The sequence below is a fragment of the Haliotis rufescens genome, unplaced genomic scaffold (genome assembly GCF_023055435.1).
Source record: "Haliotis rufescens isolate VD_foot unplaced genomic scaffold, xgHalRufe1.0.p SCAF_8, whole genome shotgun sequence".
Taxonomy (NCBI): Eukaryota; Metazoa; Mollusca; class Gastropoda; order Lepetellida; family Haliotidae; genus Haliotis; species Haliotis rufescens.
In genome coordinates, this window is record NW_025964372.1 from 33,438,854 (window position 1) to 33,458,566 (window position 19,713).

Genomic DNA, 19,713 nt, shown 5'->3' on the forward strand with positions numbered 1-19,713 from the left:
TGGTATGTGAATTTGATTAGCTAACTTTCAAAACATATGCCTGCAATTTTTGTTGATATGTTTAAAGTAATACACTCAAAAAATCCACCTTTAATAAAAGCAAACAATATCTCACCTCCCCCGGCATGGGGGACTCAGGCCTCTGAATGAGATCAGCACCATCATCAAGCACCAGGATATCAGGCTTCTGTTCCCTTCCGCTGTTCAACAGCCCTCCAGCCGACAAGGAGTCAAGTTCATCAGACGACAGATGACCATTGATCTGACCAGACGGAGCATCTTTACCCACATCTGTTCGACTCCGCTGTTTGTTTCTGATAGACACCATCTGTGAGATAGCTTCATTCAGCATACTGTCCATGACACTGTTCGTTGCCTTGTCTGCACTGACGTCCTTTGGAGAAGAAGACTTTGTCGTCTCCGTGGTCTGGTCAGGAACTTTCTCAATGACAGCCGTGAGGGTCTGCTGCTGGAGTTTGGGTTTCGGCAGTGTGGCAGGAGGAACCTTCTTTACTGGTGCAGCCTGCTTGGCAGCAATGTTCCCCATTGTTTCCATCGAATCCTTCACTATTGACATTGTAAGATGGTCTGTGATGTCATCAGCCAGACTGTTGATGTCACATGACTTTTTGCTGCTCGGCGACTGTGGTGGAGTCGTCACAAAGGACTCAACATTTTCCGCAGCAGTAAGAATCTCCTTTTCAAGTTCTGTTTCCGTCGCAGCAGAAACATCTGTGACGGAATCGTCTGGACTTTTAACATCATTCATCAAGTTGTCCTCTATCTCCATCTGGGGAGATATATCACTTCCATGAACCAGCACACCATACTGAGGACGACACGAGAAATATTCCCTACCCCCTGATGTGCCATCCATATCACCCTCGGGCTTGTCCAACTCCACCCCAGCCCATATCCCTGGGGCAAAGTCAACCTTGCCTTTATACAACAATGTCCCCTTCTTCCTGCCCCATACCAGGACCTTGTCTTCAAGGTTGAAGTCCGCTAATGGATCTGTCATCAGGAGAGCACTGTTTTCCTCCTGACCAATCGGAGGTGGTGATGCTTCCCGAGGAGTCTCAGTGGGCGTCTTATCTTCATCATCTTCCAAATCATCCAGTCCTCCAAGGACATCAGCCAGCAGTGCGTTGTCCCACGTGTCCTGCCTATTGTACGCCTTCTTCTCAGAGATGGACGGAAGACTGGCGGAGATGACCTCACTGACCTCCTCCTCGGTTCTGCCCCCGCCAGATCGGATGCTGGGCAGAGCTGCAGCTGGAGCAGGAACAGGTGTCCTCTCGGACTCGGACAGATCTTCCTCTTCAAAGTCCTGACTGTAATTTGTACTGGCCACAGACTTCTCACTGGATGGGCGAGATGCAGTGCCCTCGGATTTTGTGGTGGAATAGGATAATGTGTGATGAGATTTTGTTTCATTCTCGCTGTCAGATTCAGGTATTCCTGTTGTGTAGGATTTTTCACTGGCTTTGTTTCCTTCTTTAACACTCGAGTCTTTGTTCAGATCTATTCTTAAAGGCACTGATGTTGCCTGTTCAGATCGAAGAGACAGGGCTTCCTCTAGCTGCTCAGACACAGACACCTCAGACCTGTCCCTTGTCACAACACTCTGGTCAGGCACATCCTGGCGACTGTGGACACTCTGAGGTAGTTTGGCATTGTCCTGACTCACTGACACAGCATCTGTGAAGGTCATACTGTAGGAGGGGTCATCGTCATGGAGACTCTGTTTGCTCTGCGAGTCAGCCAAAGCAGGCAGGTCTGTTTTGACCTGGAACATGCCGGACACGGTTCTCTCTGACACAACACTGTCCTCCACATTGGATAATTCCTCGATGACTTCTGATACACTAGACTCGGACTTGTCACGTCGACCTGGCTCTGCCTTCTTTCCTGATGCTCCAGACTTGTCGGATTCACTGCCCTCAGAGATGCGGTCGAGGAACGGTGATTTCTTCTTCCCTGATTTGTCCTCCTGCACTGGAGACAGCTTCAGATCTGGGGAGAGGTGGAAGACAATGATCAATCGAACCCTAGCATTTAATAGAAGCAAATCAACAGTGACCATCTTCCATTGAGTGAGTGAGTGAGCATGGTTTTACACCGTTTTTAGCAATATTCCAGCAATATCACGGCGGGGGACACCAGAAATGGGCTTCACGCGTTGCACCCATGTCGGGAATCGAACCCGGGTCTTAGGCATGACGAGCGAACGCTTTAACCACTCGGTTACCAGACCGCCCCCATCTTCCATTGAAATGCAGTAATGTTTTGTTCTCAATCACCACCAACATCAAACAACAGAAGCACCAGCATCAACATGAGTGTGTCAGAGTATACAAAGCTGTTTGTAGTCTGCAGGAAAGCATGATAACTGGTTTCAGAGAAAAAAATCTAATTTCACTTGCATGTTCGCATTTTCTCAAGTGAAACACAAACTTTCTGAAATAGGCTGTGAGCCAGGTTAAACAATGTGACAAGTGCATCAATGTTCAACAAAATACACAAATAAATTGACAATATTTCAACTTCATACAATAATAATTTCAATGTTTGCATGTTGATCCAATGTGAAACTACAACATACATACACAACAATATTTCTGGAGGTGTCTAATCTCAGTCCTACTCAAGGGTCGTGTATGAGAAGTTAAACCTAAATGAATTTGTACTTTCTACAATTCTGACAGTATTTCTCAAAGTTTCCCAGATGGCTGAGATAAACCTACCCCTGCTGTCAGACAGTGATGGTGAGGTGTGGCTTGACTCCGTCCCATCCCGAGTGTCCTCGAAGCTGGAGGAGTGATTATGATCTGCGTCCGGAGTCCTCTTGCTGGGGGACACATCCTGCTGTCTGCCCTTCCCAGGAGATTTCCCCGTCGTCACTTTGGGTTGCTTTATCTGTGGCTTGACTGTTGCCTTGACGGCATCATGCTCAAGGTCAATCTGATCATGTCGCAGCTGCGTGATGTAGTTGTCGTATGCCTGTTAAAGTGTAGCACATCTATGTTAACGTCCACGTCCATTTGTACACAAGTGATAGTCTGACTCGACCATTACTATTAGATGTATGTCAAAGATATGCAGGCCATATATCTATTACATGTTGGGTATAGTCCTCACAGACGAAGCATCATAATCAATCGAACCTACAACCAGCAGATCCTGGCGTGGGTAAGGGAGGTAACCCAACAGCACAGCAAGTTCAGCTTTTTTCATTATGTGTACATGGCCAAAGTGAATCCAAACTGACAGTGTGAGTCCGCACCACACCCTGTGAGATGATCAGCCGGGGTACCTGTCTCATAAAGCTATCTTGATGCTACGACTACTTTACTTAAACATATGACTGACGACAGTCATAGCTTAGAGAACGCTCTGTGGAACGACCCCTTGGTCACTGAAGTGCTATCTACTCTTAATAACCATTGTGAGCAATGTAAGCTTAATGTTAAACCAAAGATAAATACAATTACATGCAAATGGTTTACCTCAGTCTGCTTCTTGATTTGATTTGATTTGGTTTGTTTGTTGTTTAATGCCGCACTCAGCAATATTCCAGCTATATGACGGCTAACTGTAAATAATCGAATTTTGACCAGACACTCCAGTGCCTGAGCATCAATCCATGCAATTGGGATACAATTACATGCATCAACCAAGTCGGCGAGCCTGACCACCCGATCCCGTTAGTCACCTCTTATGACAAGCACAGTTGCCTGTTACAGCATGCATGGGTTGCTGAAGACCTATTCTAACCCAGATCTTCACAGGTCCTAAAGACTATGTGTTCAGTGATGACAAGAGTGAAGACTGTACAAGTAAAGGGTTTACCTCAATCTGCTTCTTGAGTGAGTCCTCCTGAGCCCTCATCCGTTCCTTAGCCTTCTTCTTGCGGTCCTTCTTGAGAATTTCAACCTCCCTCCTTCGTCTCCGCAACTCATCACTCAGTTGCCGGATCCGAACTTCATAGTCGCTTGCATCAGACAGGGTCTCTGTGAGGATATGTGAATGAGAGAGCAGATCATAAATGTTCACCACGTGGTTGAAATCTGTGGGCAAGTTTCTGACAAACTGCTGATACGATTGGTTTTGGTTGGTTTGTTGTTTTACGCCGCAATCAGCAATATTCCAGCTATATAACAGCGGTCTGTAAATAATCGAGTCTGGACCAGACAATCCAGTTATTGATATCATGAGCATGGATCCACGCAGTTGCGATCGATGACATGTATCAACCAAGTCAGTGAGCCTGACTACCCGATCCCGTTAGTTGCCTTTTACGACAAGCATAGTCGCCTTTTACGGCAAGCATGGGTTGCTGAAGACCTATTCTACCCCGGAATCTTCACGGGTCTGCTGATACGAAAATCACAATTAGCAAATTCTGGCATGGTTAGGGGACACATCTTGCATTTCTACCATGATCATCTTGTTTACATCAGGAGTGATGTGTTTACCTGTGTGAGAGATGGAGTCCTCTGACTCGCTCTCTGACCCCCCCTTCCTGGACCAGGGTGAGGGGAGAGGGGAACTGCCCTGTGGGAGGAAGCGCCCCACGGGGGACTTCTTCCTACTGGTCACCGTGGTGTCCTGCTCAAACGTATCGTTGTTGTAGTCGTCAACTGCCGAGCTGTTCACTATTGTGTCATCACTAGGAAAATGATAAAGACATTATAGAACATTATCAGAGTGAGTGCGTAGTTTAGCTATACTTTGAACAGCAGTAAGTTTTGTCATGCATGTTGTTTATTGTTCAACTCTGCACTCAGCAATATTCCAGCAATATGATGGCAGCCTATAAATATTCAAGACAGGACCAGACAATCCAGTGACTGACATCATTAGCATCAATCCACGTATATTGGGATATGATAACATGAAATCAACCTCAGGGTCAAGGTGGGAGGAAAGCTAAGGTGATTCTTGTGGTGAAAGCCACGCCCACGGTTATGGTTAGACAAACAAAGAATCTGAGATTCAAACCCAGGAACAAAGGATTCTAGGGAAAGCAACTCTGCACAGTAATTAGCCTTGCCCTAGACCACTGGGACACCCATGTCCTTCATATTGGAATAAATACTCCAACCAAACTCACGTATGAGCTACGCAGAATGAAAATAACATTGCACAATTAGATTCTATTCAGTGCGTGAGTTTTGTTTAACATTGCTTATTTGTTTGTTGTTTAACGCTGCACTCGGCAATATTCCAGCTATATGATGGTGGTCTTTAAATAAATCGAGACCAGACAATCCAGTTATTCATATCATGAGCATCAATCTACACAACCGAGATACAATGACATGTATCAAGCAAGTCAGCGATCCCGTTAGTCGCCTCTTACGACAACATGGGTTGCTGAAGACCAATTCTAACCTGGATCTCCACGGGTAACATTGCTTTCATGTCACCAGTATAAGAGCATGGGCTTCACCCATTCTACCAATGGTGAATCAAACTTCGTAGAACTAAGTTCCAACCAGTAGGCCACCCAGCAGACACTATTTAGGACAAAGTCAATATGTATTGCAGAAGTAAAATAAAAATGTTGGTTCACAAATAAACTTTCTACATTCTGACTTACTTCTTCTCCGGACTGGATGTGGATCCCTCGTCAGAGCGAGCTGGAATCTCTTCAGGTATCGACCCTTCGCTTCCACTGGCTGCTGGCGACCTTGACCTCTCACCTCGCGACCTCTTCTCCGATCTCTCAGTGCGTGTTGCACTAATCTGTGTGGAGATGGCATCAGATTTCTGGGTAAAAGAGGTGCCACGAGCCCTTGATCCAGACTCGTCTCTTGCAGTACTCAACTGTTCCGAGATTGTTGTCTCATCTCGGTGAGCAGCACCAGCGTCTTTCGAGACTACTGCAACATAATGAACATCGTTTTGACATGTATGCTGACAACATTTTCTGTTTTCTAATGTATTGGAATCAAACTTCCTTAAACTCTCTTCCCAAGAAAGACTTCTCACGTCACAAGATTGTCTGCTCCAGGATGGTTCACACAAGGCTGGCCAAAGACTCGCTGACTAAACTAGAAACCTCCATCCAATCCACCACTTCTCCACACCCACCTTTCTTCAAGGTTGTGTCATCCTGCTGCGACGACCTCGGTCTGCCCCTCCTGGACGGGGGCCGGTCCTGTTTGCCAGCAGCGCCCCCTTGTGGTCCGCGTTCATCCCCCCACACTGACAGCGCCTGCTTCTCTAGTGTAAACACCTCCTGTTCCTCCTCATCCAGCCGCTGTTTCCATGCCAACAACTCCTCCGCGTTCCGCCGTCGATTGTGCAGCTTCTGCTCCCGAGATGTCAAGTACCTAAAAAGGCGCCACATTGATGAAAAGCTATCACTTGTTCCTACTAGCCTTCACATTGAACTAAAAGCCTACTAAGATTGACCCAAATATCAAAGTGCAACACAAGGTATATCGCACTATTAGATCTTAATTTTATAAAAATAACAACATATCAGGTCACAAACAAGTGTTTGAATATCTCTGACTGATTATGAATGTCGTGAGGTGAGGTGAAATGGGGTTTAACGTTGCGTCCAAGGTTATTGCACTTATGTACCTTCCGCTCTTCCACTAGACCACAGAGACGGTCCATTAATACTAATGTGGAGTGTAGACACATAAACTAACTCTCAATGATTAATGAGGTGAGGTGAGGTGAAATGGGGTTTAACGTCGCGTCCAAGATTATTGCACTTATATAGCAACGTGCATGTATGAGTGTGTTTGTGTGGCTGCTTGTACTATTCGTAGACCGGACTGATGCCGATTTATAGTGCTAGCTCACTGAGATACCATGCCGCAGTTTAACATGAATATCCCACTCAGACACAGTATACTGACTCCGAGCCAACCAGTCCTTGTTTAAGCCCCTTAATGCCGAGTGCCAGACAGGGTAACAACAAGTACCATCTTTTAACGTCTTTTGGTACGACGCGTCCGGGGATCGTACCACTGACCTTCTGCTCTCCCACTAGACCACAAAGACAGTCCATTAATACTAATGTGGAGTGTAGACATATAAAATATCTCTCAATGATTAATGATGTGGCAAGCAGACATAACTAAGGACTCACTTCTGGTCCAGCCTGTTCTTCATCTGCTTGTCTATCTTCTGCTTATCTCCCTTTGCTCTGCGTCTAGTTTTCGTGTCCTTCCCATACACCTCCGAGTCCGACTTGTAGTCTGGAAAGACACAAAAAATAGGGTTACCCTTTAAAATTTAATCAAAAGCAGAGTCACACACTCTGTCTCTGTAACCAACTACTGTAATTGCACACAGTCATAACATTCAAGCTATAAGACAATGACATCACTAACGTCAAACAACTTAAGTGGATGCCAGCACCCTGCATACAACAGCAAAACACTCTTAACCCAAACCTTATTGTGACAACATGTCAATGATGTTACTATATTTCAACACTATTGAGTACCAAGTTAGAAACCTCACCTTTTAGCTGTGACATATCTTCACTGACATCCGATACATCATCCAGCTGGAAACAGAGCAGAAAATGTATTTAAACTATCAATACACATAAATAACATGAGCCTCAAACTTTCAAGGACAATCTAAAAGTCCTTCAACATACTCCTGTCTGACCCCTCTGCTGAGTGAGTGAGTGAGTTTGGTTTTGAACAGTATTTCACTCATGTCTTGTAGTTCGAGGAAAGCTGTAATAAGCGACAATATCCACTTTGGACGAAACATAATCGGAGCCAACTGGGTTTCAATTCGATCACAGGTTTCAGGCATGCATATGCCAAAGGAATGCAACTATGCATGGTTAATTATGGCGTCTTAGTGGACTGAGGAAAAAACATATCTATATCCTACTACTGGGTTTAAGCTGTTTTCCTAGAAACTTACGGCACTGACTTCGTCCTCCGTATGAACCTCCACTGGCCGATGTAGTCGACCTTTCGGCCTCAGATGCCCTAGTGTCTAGTTCAAAGTAAAACATACATGAGACAACAAAGTGGACATTTTTTAAATATTATTATTATTATTATTATTATTATTATTACCAGTAGAAGTAGTCATAATCTGTCAAGTCATCTTCTAGCTGCCCTCACCTTTTTGGTTGACTGTCTCATTTTTGCAATCTCCTCGTGCTGCTGGAGGAGACACTGTCGCTCCCGACTCGCCAACTTGTTGGCCTCCTGCAGGCGCCGAATCTCCTCCTTCATAACAAAATGTGAGTGAGTGAGTGAGTGAGTGAGTGAGTGAGTGAGTGAGTGAGTGAGTGAGTGAGTGAGTGAGTGAGTGAGTGAGTGAGTGAGTGAGGGTTGAAAGCCACAGCCATATCTCAGCCACCATAAATAATAACTGATGTGCAACGAGTGATTGATCAGTAACGTCTCCTACCAATCATGGATGATGACATGCAATAACTAAGTCTCCAAGCCTGCCCAAATTCAGTCGCCCTGGACAATAAGCAGCAGAATGCTGGGTGACCTGCTCCAACATGGTTCCCACAGGGTGCAGGCCACAGTAGCAGCTGGGAGTGTAACAATATATCCAACTATCGATGTATTGCAATTGGATGCCCAACAATTGTACCTTATCGATAGGAATTTAACGCCAATAGGATTGTAAATAGTATGCATGGCAATCAATAGTTTCAACAGTCCCTTTAGTTCTAAATAAAACAAATTATGTTTTAAATTTCAGTTTTAAAAGTTGTGCTTTGTGTTGATTTGGAAGGATTACGACAACTTCATATTAAAGTGACTTCCCTTTGAATTAGTGAGTGAGTGAGTTTGGTTTTACGCCGCTTTTAGCAATATTCCAGCAATATCACGGCGGGGGACACCAGAAATGGGCTTCACACTTTGTACCCATGTCGGGATTCGAACCTGGGTCTTCGGTGTGACGAGCAAACACTTTAACAACTAGGCTACCCTACCGCCCCTTTGAATTAGTAGTGACATGCAGGTGAATTGTTAACTTTGACAGTGTCAGCAATACTTTATTCATTTGTATTACACTGATTAACTTAATTATTAAGCCGTAAAGTTAATAATAATACTGCAATAGTATGGGGTAAATCGTCCCAGTAGCCATGCCTAGCATCAGTGTAACTCTACACACAGGGACACTTCTGTACCCGGAACTCCCACCTGCTGCTCCTTCTGTCGCCGGAGAATGGACTGCTCCTGTTTGTGGATCTCGGGGTACTTGTCATCATGACCTCGATGCCGCAGCTGTTTCTGCTGCTTGATCCACGCCAGCTCAGCCTTCGTCTTCTCCTTCAGGGCCTTCTCCCTCAGCCGCAGCAGCGCCGCCTGGTGCTGTGCACGCAGCTCTTCCTCACGCATGATCTGACGCACCATCTCCGCCGTGAACTTACTGAAGTTGTCCTCGCCCACAAACAACGATGTCAAGTCTCCAATGGCAAGTCGACTGTTGGTACCTGTGAGCACAAGCAGCCATTAAGATGTGTACATCATCACCTCAAACACTCCAGTCCAGGAGGTCTACAAATTTTCATTTCAATTAGTATTAGTATTTCAATTTCAGAACTAACTAAATCTTTAAGTCTTGATGTAAGGATTATAACATCAGCATATTGAATTTCAATCTTAAGAATGATAACATGACATTTGTTTGTTGTTTAACGCCGCACTTAGCAATATGACAAGGGTCAGTAAATTATCAAGTCTGGACCAGACAATCCAGTGATTGACATCATGAGCATTGATCTACGCAATTGGGATACGACGATATGCATCAACCAAGTCAGCGAACTTGACATCCGACCCCTTAAGTCGCCTCTTACGACAAGCATAGTCGCCGTTTACAGCAAGTATGGGTTGCTGAAGAACTATTCTACCACGGATCTTCACGCTTCTTATGACACTTTTAGAAAGATTCCATTAATATTCCTGAAGGACTACCGTGACAACTCTTCTCTTTGTTCTGAAAATATTTATCAATGGTAACCTATAAAACTGTAGTACCTGTCTCATCAGCAGCAGCTAGAGCTGATGAGTCACCATGACGACGCTTGACCTCTTTCCGGTGCGATTCTGAGGGCAGTACTTGTCTGAAGGACTCATCTTCCGTCATGGACTCATCAAAAGACATTGTGTAGTCCTCATCTGCTCAACAGATACATGGTAAAATCATCCATCATCGACTTGATTTCAATTTACTGATGACTTGCAAGCATGGATTCAGCGATGAAAAACTGTTCGCATATCGCGGATATAATACAAAAATATACAAGCAACCGAAAGCTCTCACAAATGTGGTGTATCTTCTAGCATGTGGTCTCATCTCACCTCTGATGTCCTCCTTGATACTCCTGGTCTTGGAAGTGTCCCTGCCCTCGGCGTCACTGGCGGTGCGGATGCTGTCACTGTCGGTGTCCTGCTGAGTGTCCTTGGCTGTTCTCACACTCTCCGACACGGCACTCCTGCAAGTTGACCTGACACTCAGACACTACTGCCATTTGTACACATCTACATACTTATATCTTGTACTATGAACACAGTGAAGTCTGTTAACACTGCAAGTGAACATTTGTTTTGTTTGTTTGTTTAACCCTTCAATCAGAAATATTTCAGCTATGACAGTGGTCTGTAAATCATCAAGTCTTGACAAGACAATCATTGTTCTACACAATTGGTATACGATGACAGGCATCAACCAAGTCAGCGATCCTGACCACCACCCGATCCCATTAATCGCCTCTTACGACCAGCAGACCAATTCGAACTGACTTGCAAAAGCTAATGAGTGTTAGGGAATGTTTTAAAAACTTGTGATAGCTTAACTGTACGATTGCCCTGTTGGCTAAAAGTAATATAATCCAAAAAATTATGACACAGCCTCAATAATGCACCACAACATGCCAGTCAGTATTCTCCTTGCAAGATATTACCACATCCTTCCCTTGACCTTATTTTGCATAACTATTGTTTTACCCAACAATAATTAAGTACATAAAATACGTTATCACAAGGAAAGTCTACCGAGATTCTGCAAGGATCTATGAAGTTACAACCGATGTGGTGAATGGAGTTCAAGTGAACAAGGTCTCACAACTCGTCTTTACCAAAACAGCCTCATTACTTAATTATCAACTCAACTATCATCCATAGATTTTAACAATGTCATATTTACTTCTGGTTAAGATTGAGGGAACACGTTTGGTTGAATGCCACTTTGAACATTATTCGAGTGTGCCAGCCTAATGTTGGGGAAGGCCTGAACTGATCCTGGGTGTTGTTGTATAAACGGATCTTAGCGCTAAGGTGATCGTAACTCCAATAAGTGGACATATACTTTCAATCATTGAAGCGCTAAGGTTGTTCTTTACAACTGAAACCCATGAGCATGGGTATGGCTCTATACAACTGGCTCGCCACACTGTCCCCGTTATGATAGAGATATTAATGCGAACAATAACCCAACAAGCTTCTCATACCTTGATGGTCTGACATATGACTTGCTGACACTGTAAGAAACTGACGTAGGTTTCCGTGGTTTCCTAGACAGGGAATCGGTCACATCAGTGTCGGATCTCTGACTTTGACCCCTTGACCTTGACGCCGTGTCCCGAGAACTGGATTTGTCTTTCCGCCCTGGACGTCTGTTATTGTCGGAGGGTCCTAGGTTCCAGGCTTCTGCTGCTGCCCGGATGGCCTCCTTCTTCAGTGTCTGTATCTCCTCGCGACTCAGCCGGGGTGGCACCCCTCCACCTGTCGCCGACTGTCTCTGTGTCTCCTCAAGTTGCTGGGTGGCCTCGTAAGCCTCTTTCTGAGCCTGGAGTTTGAGCTGACGCATATCATGCTCATGGGTTTGTTGTCTGGCCTGGGAACAGGGAATAAGGGAAACACTTACTCTCTGTGGATGTTTGAAAAATAAACTCTGGAAAGTGGAAATAAGAATTGATTGTGTTTCATTACACTAAATCTGTGTGCCAGGGAGAGCCTATGTCCAGCATACGTCTGTCAACTTTACACCGGTCAACTCACCTTCAGTATCTGAGAGAGGGACACAGTTTCCTGCTGGGCCAGGGAGAGTCCATGTCCGACATACATCTGTCAACTCTACACCGGTCAACTCACCTTCAGGATCTGAGCCAGGGACACTGCCCTGCTGGGCCAGGGAAAGCCTATGTCCAGCAGACATCAGTCAACTCTACACCGGTCAACTCACCTTCAGGATCTGAGCCAAGGACACAGTTTCCTGCTGGGCCAGGGAGACAGCACGTGTCCGGTCAACACTGGTCAACTGATGCAGTGTCACTTCCATACTCTCAAGGCGATTCAGCTCTGCATACATCTTCTGCTCCAGTGTGTTCGGGGAGAATCGTCCAGGCTCACGGCTCTCAGCTCCAGGGGGAGGTAACTCATGCTGAAGTCAAACAGAAAGCATATTTTATAACACTTCTCCTATATGATCACTGGCTCTGAGAGTCATTGTTAAACAAGCATAAAATACTCACATCCCACGCCAGTATGACATGTCGGGTTGTGTGCAATGTAAATGGCCTAATTGCAGCACTAAAAAAAGTTAATACTGGTGTTGTTTTTCCATCTGCAGTTTATGATAGAATATGTAACTGAATTTGTAATGAGTAAGGATGAGACATATGGACGAACAACTTCTTTATTACAATTAGGAGCGATGGTTTCAGTGAAGGTTCTGACACAGTTATCAAGCAAGTGAAGTACAGAGTATGGTTGACAAGAATATATAGTGTTTATACAGTTGAGTAGGTTTAAGATCAGTTACACTAAAGTATTTGTAATGAGTTGTGTTTCTGCATGAAGTGAGTCAGTGAATGCAACAATTGTGTCCATGACACTTTTGGAGGAACACACACTCAAGCAATGCAGAACTTTCCAACAAGAAAGGAAATGTATTCAATACTGTGAGATGACATTATGTGCCAAGTTTGGTGAAGAAATATAGTACGGTTTTCAAGATCTGCTCCGGAAACGAGGACTACCGCCATTTTCAGTCTAAATCAAAGTCGATGCCATGGAAACTCAAAAAATAATTTTTTTAAAAATCCCAAACAATCAAAAGGCACCAGTTCACCACTAGACCTATCTATGTGCCAAGTTTAGTGAAGAAGTATGGTACGGTTTTCAAGATCTGCTCCGGAAACGAGGTCTACTGCCATTTTCAGTCTAAATCAAAGTCGCTGCCATGGAAACTCGAAAAATAATTTTTTTTAAAATCCCAAACAATCCAAAGGCACCAGTTCACCACTAGACCTATCTATGTGCCAAGTTTGGTTAAGAAATATGGTACGGTTTTCAAGATCTGCTCCGGAAACGAAATGTGACGGACGGACAGACGGCGGGAGGATGGAAGGACGGCACCCATTCCTATATCCCCCTTCCACTTCGTGGCGGGGGATAATTAAAGACAGAAATACTTGAAGAATATACTGACCCTGGATAACCTTGATCTGAGCATTTCCTCATCACTGACCAAAGAAGCATCCGAATCTTGACCCGTGACCTCTGACACCTTGACACTGTTGTGTGAAAGTCCTGGCCTGGAGTTGGGTCTGGAGGCTGTTGGAGTCCGGTCTTCGTCCTCCTCACTGCAGACATACAGAGTAAGTGAGTCAGTCAGTTTTTGTTTGTTTGTTGTTGGTAATCGTAGACATAATTGTAAACATAAAAGGATTGAGTCACAGTATGTTTGCTTGCTTGTTGCTTAAAGAGTGAGTGAGTGAGTGAGTGAGTGAGTGAGTGAGTGAGTGAGTGAGTGAGTGAGTGAGTGAGTGAGTGAGTGAGTGAGTGAGTGAGTGAGAGAGAATGTTGTTGAGCTGTGTGCACTGAGGAGATCTTAGGCAGACGACAAAAAACACCAACAAATAGATATTGCAGTTATTTTAGTTGTATGACAAGTCTGCCAAATACCTTACTTACGATTTAAGTCACATTAACAACGGATCTAACACTGCTTTCAAGACTACTGCACTCATTAAGTGACGTGTATGCACATGTGTGTGCAGATGTGCTTTCACTAACCTGGTCTCATGCTGGTTTTATAGTTCCAGCCCACTGAGACACCATGCCACATTTTAACATGGACACGCCACTAAGACACTTTTACTTTGTGTCATCCCCTTAAGGCAGGGTAACAAGAAGTACCATCTTTGACGTGTTTTGGTATGAGTGAGTGAGTGAGTATGGTTTTACGCCGCTTTTAGCAATATTCCAGCAATATCACGGAGAGGGACACCAGAAATGGGCTTCACACATTGTACCCATGTCGGGAATCGAACCTGGGTCTTTGGCGTGACGAGCGAACGCTTTAACCACTAGGCTACCCGACTGCCCTGTTTTGGAATGACGCGGGGATCACATAATAGACTTTGACATCAACACATTCACTTCCTATCAACAGTGGATGACTGGGAATTGTCTAATTGCTTGTTGCTGATGATGAGTACGTTACCTGAAGGACTGAATGCAAGACTCATCAGTGATGCTTCCTCGAACAGGCCGAAAACTGGCTGGGTCCCGTCTGAAATACATGACACAAACTGTACTATGTCCTGGGTCATGAAACCTGTGACATGAGCTGTATCACATGAAATCTGAGAATTTTTCTGTATCATATGAGAACTGATATATATCCTGAATCACATGAGAAGTGAGATTTTTTCTGCATCACATGAGAACTGAAATACATGCTGTATCACATGAGAACTGAGATATATGCTGTATCACATGAGAACTGAGATATATGCTGTATCACATGAGAACTGAGATGTATGCTGTATCACATGAGGACTAAGATATGTGCTGTATCACATGAGAACTGAGATAAGAGCTGTATCACATGAGAACTGAGATATATACTGTATCACATGAGAACTGAGATATGAGCTGTATGGCATGAGAACTGAGATACATGCTGTATCACATGAGAACTGAGATATGAGCTGTATCACATGAGAACTGAGATATATGCTGTATCACATGAGAACTGAGATATGAGCTGTATCACATGAGAACTGAGATATGAGCTGTATCAAATGAGAACTGACATATGAGCTGTTACACATGAGAACTGAGATATGAGCTGTATCACGTGAAAACTGAGATATGAGCTGTATCACATGAGAACTGAGATATGAGCTGTATCACATGAGAACTGAGATATGAGCTGTTACACATGAGAACTGAGATATGAGCTGTATCACGTGAGAACTGAGATATAAGCTGTATCACGTGAGAACTGAGATATAAGCTGTATCACATGAGAAGATGGATTTCACAGATTAGTTCCACACTACAGTAGCCACTACATTACATACAATACTAGTTCCATGTGTGTGTTGTTAGAACATCGCAAACCACCCCAATTACCTGCTGCGTTGGTTGTCAGCTACGGATGTCTCCACTGGTTGAGACCTGCGACTCACATCATCAACTCGGGCGGAACTTTGTCTGTCTGGGACTCTCACTGGGTCCCGTGACTTAGGTTGTGTGTGCATCTCGCCCCTTGCTGATGTCAACCCCATTGGCTCACTGACCACAGAGGCAGACTCAGTCAGTCGGGATGCTGGTTGTTGACTGATGGAAGATCTTGATGCTGACTGCTGATTGGATATCCGTGGTGCCGTTCCTTGATTGGACAATGTCTGTGGTATTGTTCCCTGATTGGCTAACTGCCTAGCCTCTTGTGAATTCATTGCACTATCCCTTGGAAGACTGGGTGCTGGAGCCAGTCGATCATTCTCTGTGTGAAGATGATGATACATTACAAATAACATCAACTGGAAGATGCACTAAAAATAGTCTATGTCCAATATTCATAATCTTCAAGATCTAAGCCAGAACTAGATGTGAAACATGTAGTGAAAAACATCTTAAAAAATATTCTGAAATGTAAACAGAGCAAAGATCGAAATACGAATATTGCATGTCTCACTTGTTGAGAAGTGAAAATATTGTAGGATTTAATCTTGTAAATTGTCTATCAATATATAACAGAAAGGAGCACAGTTAATGTCTTCATTTTCAGAAACTGGAAAAATCTAGACTTTCCAACTATTGTAGATTTCCTAGGGAGTTTTTGGATATTTTGGTTTCAGGGTCTGTGTGAGAGACAACTCAACATGTAAAATTATCTGGATTCCAATCAAAGTATACCGAAACAAGTACCAAAGGGATATAACTGACCCCTGCCCATGCTCTTCATCTTGCGCTGGTAGACGTTGATGATTGACAGTGGGTCTCCTCGTGGCTCCTCCCACACGTACTTGCTGGTTGGTTTGAAGGCGGTAGTTCGCAGGTGGTGGTCGCTGGCCCCGCCCCGCACATGCTTCAACATCTACACACAAGGACACAAACAATGCTGACTGCACCAAAACATCAGAACTTTCACTGTATTCCTAGTTCTAGGTTTGCTATGAGATAAGAAAAGACTACTAGCAAAATGGAAAAACACTCATATAAACCATGACACCAGACGCTCACACGGCACTAGATAATATGAATACGGCCAATCACTGTCGATACAGCAAATCATCTTTCATTGCATGAGCTGCACTAAAGGAGTTTGTTTCAGCTGAAATGGTGAGGTGGGTGAGGTGGGTGAGGTGGGTGAAGTGAAATGGGGTTTAACGTCGCATCCAAGATTATTGCGCTTATAAGGCGACATACATGCATGTGGGTGTGTGTGTGGCTGCTTGTACTAGTCCGGACTGATGCCGATTTATAGTGCTAGCACACTGAGATACCATGCCGCAGTTTAACATGAATACCCCACTCAGACACAGTATACTGACTCCGAGCCGACCAGTTCTTGTTTTAGGCCCTTAATGCCGAGCGCCAGACAGGGTAACAACAAGTACCATCTTTTAACGTCTTTTGGTATGACGCGGTCGGGGATCGAACCCTGGACCTTCCGCTCTCCGGGCGGACGCTCTACCATTAGACCACGGAGGTGGTCTTTTCAGCTGAAGTGATTCAAGTTAGTGAGTGAGTATAGTTTTACTCCACCTTTTGCAAGTAGGGGACACCAGGCTGTTGCATTTGGTTCATTCATTGTACCCATGTGGATCCCACCCCAGGCCCTTAGCATCATGTTTGTTTGTTGGTTGTTTAAAGGAGCAGTCAGACATATTCCAGCTACATGAATGACAGCTGTCTGTTTATAATCAAGTCCGACCAGACAATCCAGTGGTTGATATCATGAGCATCAATCCACGCAAATGGGATGACTTGTATCAACCAAGTCAGCAAGCCTGACCACCCGATCCCTTTTGTCGCCTCTTACGACAAGCATGGTCGTTGCAGAAGCATGGATTGCAGAAGGCCCCTTAACCTATTCTAACCCCGATCTTTATGTGTCTTCAGTATCATAAGCCAACACTACATCCCACCTCCCCAAAATCAATTTTCCCTCTCGATTAGACAGGTCTACTGCGTTTTTCAGTCCCTTATAATTTATTGAATCTTGAGTCTGTCATGTTATTCATCAAACACTCTGCTTAAAGAATGACATTGCTTTTTTAGACCAAGTTACCTGTCCGGGGCGGGAGTTCATGGACTCGTTCTCGGAGTCTTCAGTAATGGTGATGTCGCTGAAGGTGGAGGTCTCGGTGATGGAAGACTCCTCCAGGGCATCCTAAAACAAACATAGAGTCAGTGAGTTCAACTCTACCTTGAACAGTATCACGGTAATATCATGGTGTGTCAGGAGGAGAAAAGCTGGTATGTGACGGAGGTTGCAAATGTAAAAACCAACAAACACGGACACTGTGCTGAAAGATAAAGGATTCAGTCCTGGATCTGACCCTTTTCTTAACTATGGGCAAATAGACCATGGTATGAAAGAATTATCTCATACTTCGTAACAAATGATCAATAATTTGGTGCCCAGAAAACAAATATTTCTTGATGCACACATCACGCTTAATCCCTATGTGTGCTAGATCAAGTTACTATGGTTACCAGAGACTCTGTCAATGGGGGCTTACACCAACTAACCATTCCACAACCCATCCCCATGCCTTCTGTTACAAGATTACTATTACTGATGTTCTTTGTGCTACTTACAATATCCCCAATCATTTCCCCCGTCCTGAATCGGGCGCCGAGAGTTTGACCCGAGGGAAGTGGCCAGTTCATGCTCTGGCGTACCGTGTGACCTCGGTACGCTGCCTGGATCCGGGTCGCAGCCTCGTTCTCATCCCGCTCACCGAGCACAAGGCGTGAGTTTACAGATCCTTGCAAGGAAGAAGGGAAGGTTATTACAAGGCATGAAACCAAACTCTGAAATATCTTAAAAGATTTTTTAAAAATACTTCCAAACTTAAAAGATGCCCAATAACTTGGCAGGTTATCAAGAAGAATATTTTCAAAATGAAACTGAACTCACCAGGGAGATTTCTGTCAAACACTTGGTAGTCATCGTGCGTGCCAATGATCCTGTCATATCGTGGCATGGCATTAACTTCAAGACCTCGGTTTGCCGCTGAAGAAACAAGAAAATCAACACACTAAACAAATGGTATTAGAATTGATATATTCTCTTCACAACCTTTTTGTTTCATATGCTTTAACATACAGAATGTGAGTGCCAAGTAAAGATATCCTAATCTGTTCCCTGTGTATAATCCTGTAAATTGGAAACGAACTTGGCATCTATGATCAGCTACTTTGTGAAGACAACTAAATCTTGAGAGACATTCAGAAATATTTAGAAATATTCAAGCAAACTGTAGGGGGACAAGACATGGGCTTCAGTCCATCAATGATGTGCTGTTCACTTTGTGGGTCCACCTCTGAACATATACTTGTGCCAATACTGGAATTTCTGCTCCATTGGGTGATCACATGACAAGGACAGGCTACAGAACATAATGGCTACTGTCAAACTCATCATCGAATATTTTATGATTACTTTTGTTTAACACTGCACTCAACAATATTCCAGCTTTATAACAGCTGTCTGTAAATAATCAAGTCTGGACCAGACAATCCAGTGATTGACATCATGAGCAATTGAGCATTGATCCATGAAATTGGAATATGATGACATGCATCAACCAAGTCAGCGAGACTGACCACCCGATCCCGTTAGATCGTTCATGACAAGCATAGTCGCCTTTTATGGCAAGAATCTTTATTCGTCAATTTCAGGCTGCTTACTGACAGAGAATGGAAGTCAAAACGTGTGTAGGGTTGTAATGTCTTTAGCCAGGTCATCCTGCGTCTGCTACAGAATGGAGGCCATTTTGTACGGATAGCGTGTCCTGTGTCACGTGATTTGCAACAGTTGACATGGCAGGAGATCTCACATACAGTAATATGTACTATTATCAGTAGATTGGAAAAGCTAGGCTGTGTCTCACCCTCCATGATGTTGCGAGACACGACCAACTTGTTCTGTAATGTAGCTGAAGTCTCCTTCACCGCCCGGATGCGGTCAGCCTGGGTTCGATGTGAGTGCTCAAGGATGGGTTGCTGGTAGGTGGCGCCACCTAGATCCTTCTTCCGATTGACGACCTCGGAGAACTTGGACAGGACGGCAGCTACATCGAGGTTGAGTTTCTGCCCTCCCACTGTGAGAGGGGCTGGCGGAGCCAGGTGGAGCTGATGGGGGGCTGGGACATCTGGGTCTCTGATGAAACAAGTGAGGAAATCAGAGAGTGAGTGAGTGAGTGAGTGAGTGAGTGAG

The 19,713-nt window shown here is 44.4% G+C and overlaps 1 protein-coding gene across 2 annotated transcripts in view; it reads right to left on the reverse strand.

Moving 5' to 3' along the window:
- Positions 1 to 19,713, reverse strand: part of LOC124114409 (centrosome-associated protein 350-like) — a 126,322-nt gene that overhangs the window by 8,052 nt on the left and 98,557 nt on the right. For both annotated transcript variants that reach the window (XM_046474964.2, XM_046474963.2), the window contains 23 exons: positions 19,388 to 19,656; positions 18,412 to 18,507; positions 18,090 to 18,259; positions 17,557 to 17,658; positions 16,209 to 16,359; positions 15,393 to 15,765; positions 14,476 to 14,544; positions 13,459 to 13,612; positions 12,211 to 12,408; positions 11,477 to 11,862; positions 10,329 to 10,462; positions 10,005 to 10,145; positions 9,165 to 9,457; positions 8,118 to 8,225; positions 7,912 to 7,986; positions 7,492 to 7,537; positions 7,115 to 7,223; positions 6,100 to 6,341; positions 5,606 to 5,888; positions 4,479 to 4,672; positions 3,853 to 4,013; positions 2,748 to 3,003; positions 116 to 2,016 (listed from right to left, as the gene is read on the reverse strand). In XM_046474964.2, the coding sequence (XP_046330920.2) occupies positions 116 to 2,016; positions 2,748 to 3,003; positions 3,853 to 4,013; positions 4,479 to 4,672; positions 5,606 to 5,888; positions 6,100 to 6,341; positions 7,115 to 7,223; positions 7,492 to 7,537; positions 7,912 to 7,986; positions 8,118 to 8,225; positions 9,165 to 9,457; positions 10,005 to 10,145; positions 10,329 to 10,462; positions 11,477 to 11,862; positions 12,211 to 12,408; positions 13,459 to 13,612; positions 14,476 to 14,544; positions 15,393 to 15,765; positions 16,209 to 16,359; positions 17,557 to 17,658; positions 18,090 to 18,259; positions 18,412 to 18,507; positions 19,388 to 19,656 (5,911 nt within the window). The remainder of the gene's footprint in view (positions 1 to 115; positions 2,017 to 2,747; positions 3,004 to 3,852; positions 4,014 to 4,478; positions 4,673 to 5,605; positions 5,889 to 6,099; positions 6,342 to 7,114; positions 7,224 to 7,491; positions 7,538 to 7,911; positions 7,987 to 8,117; positions 8,226 to 9,164; positions 9,458 to 10,004; positions 10,146 to 10,328; positions 10,463 to 11,476; positions 11,863 to 12,210; positions 12,409 to 13,458; positions 13,613 to 14,475; positions 14,545 to 15,392; positions 15,766 to 16,208; positions 16,360 to 17,556; positions 17,659 to 18,089; positions 18,260 to 18,411; positions 18,508 to 19,387; positions 19,657 to 19,713) is intronic.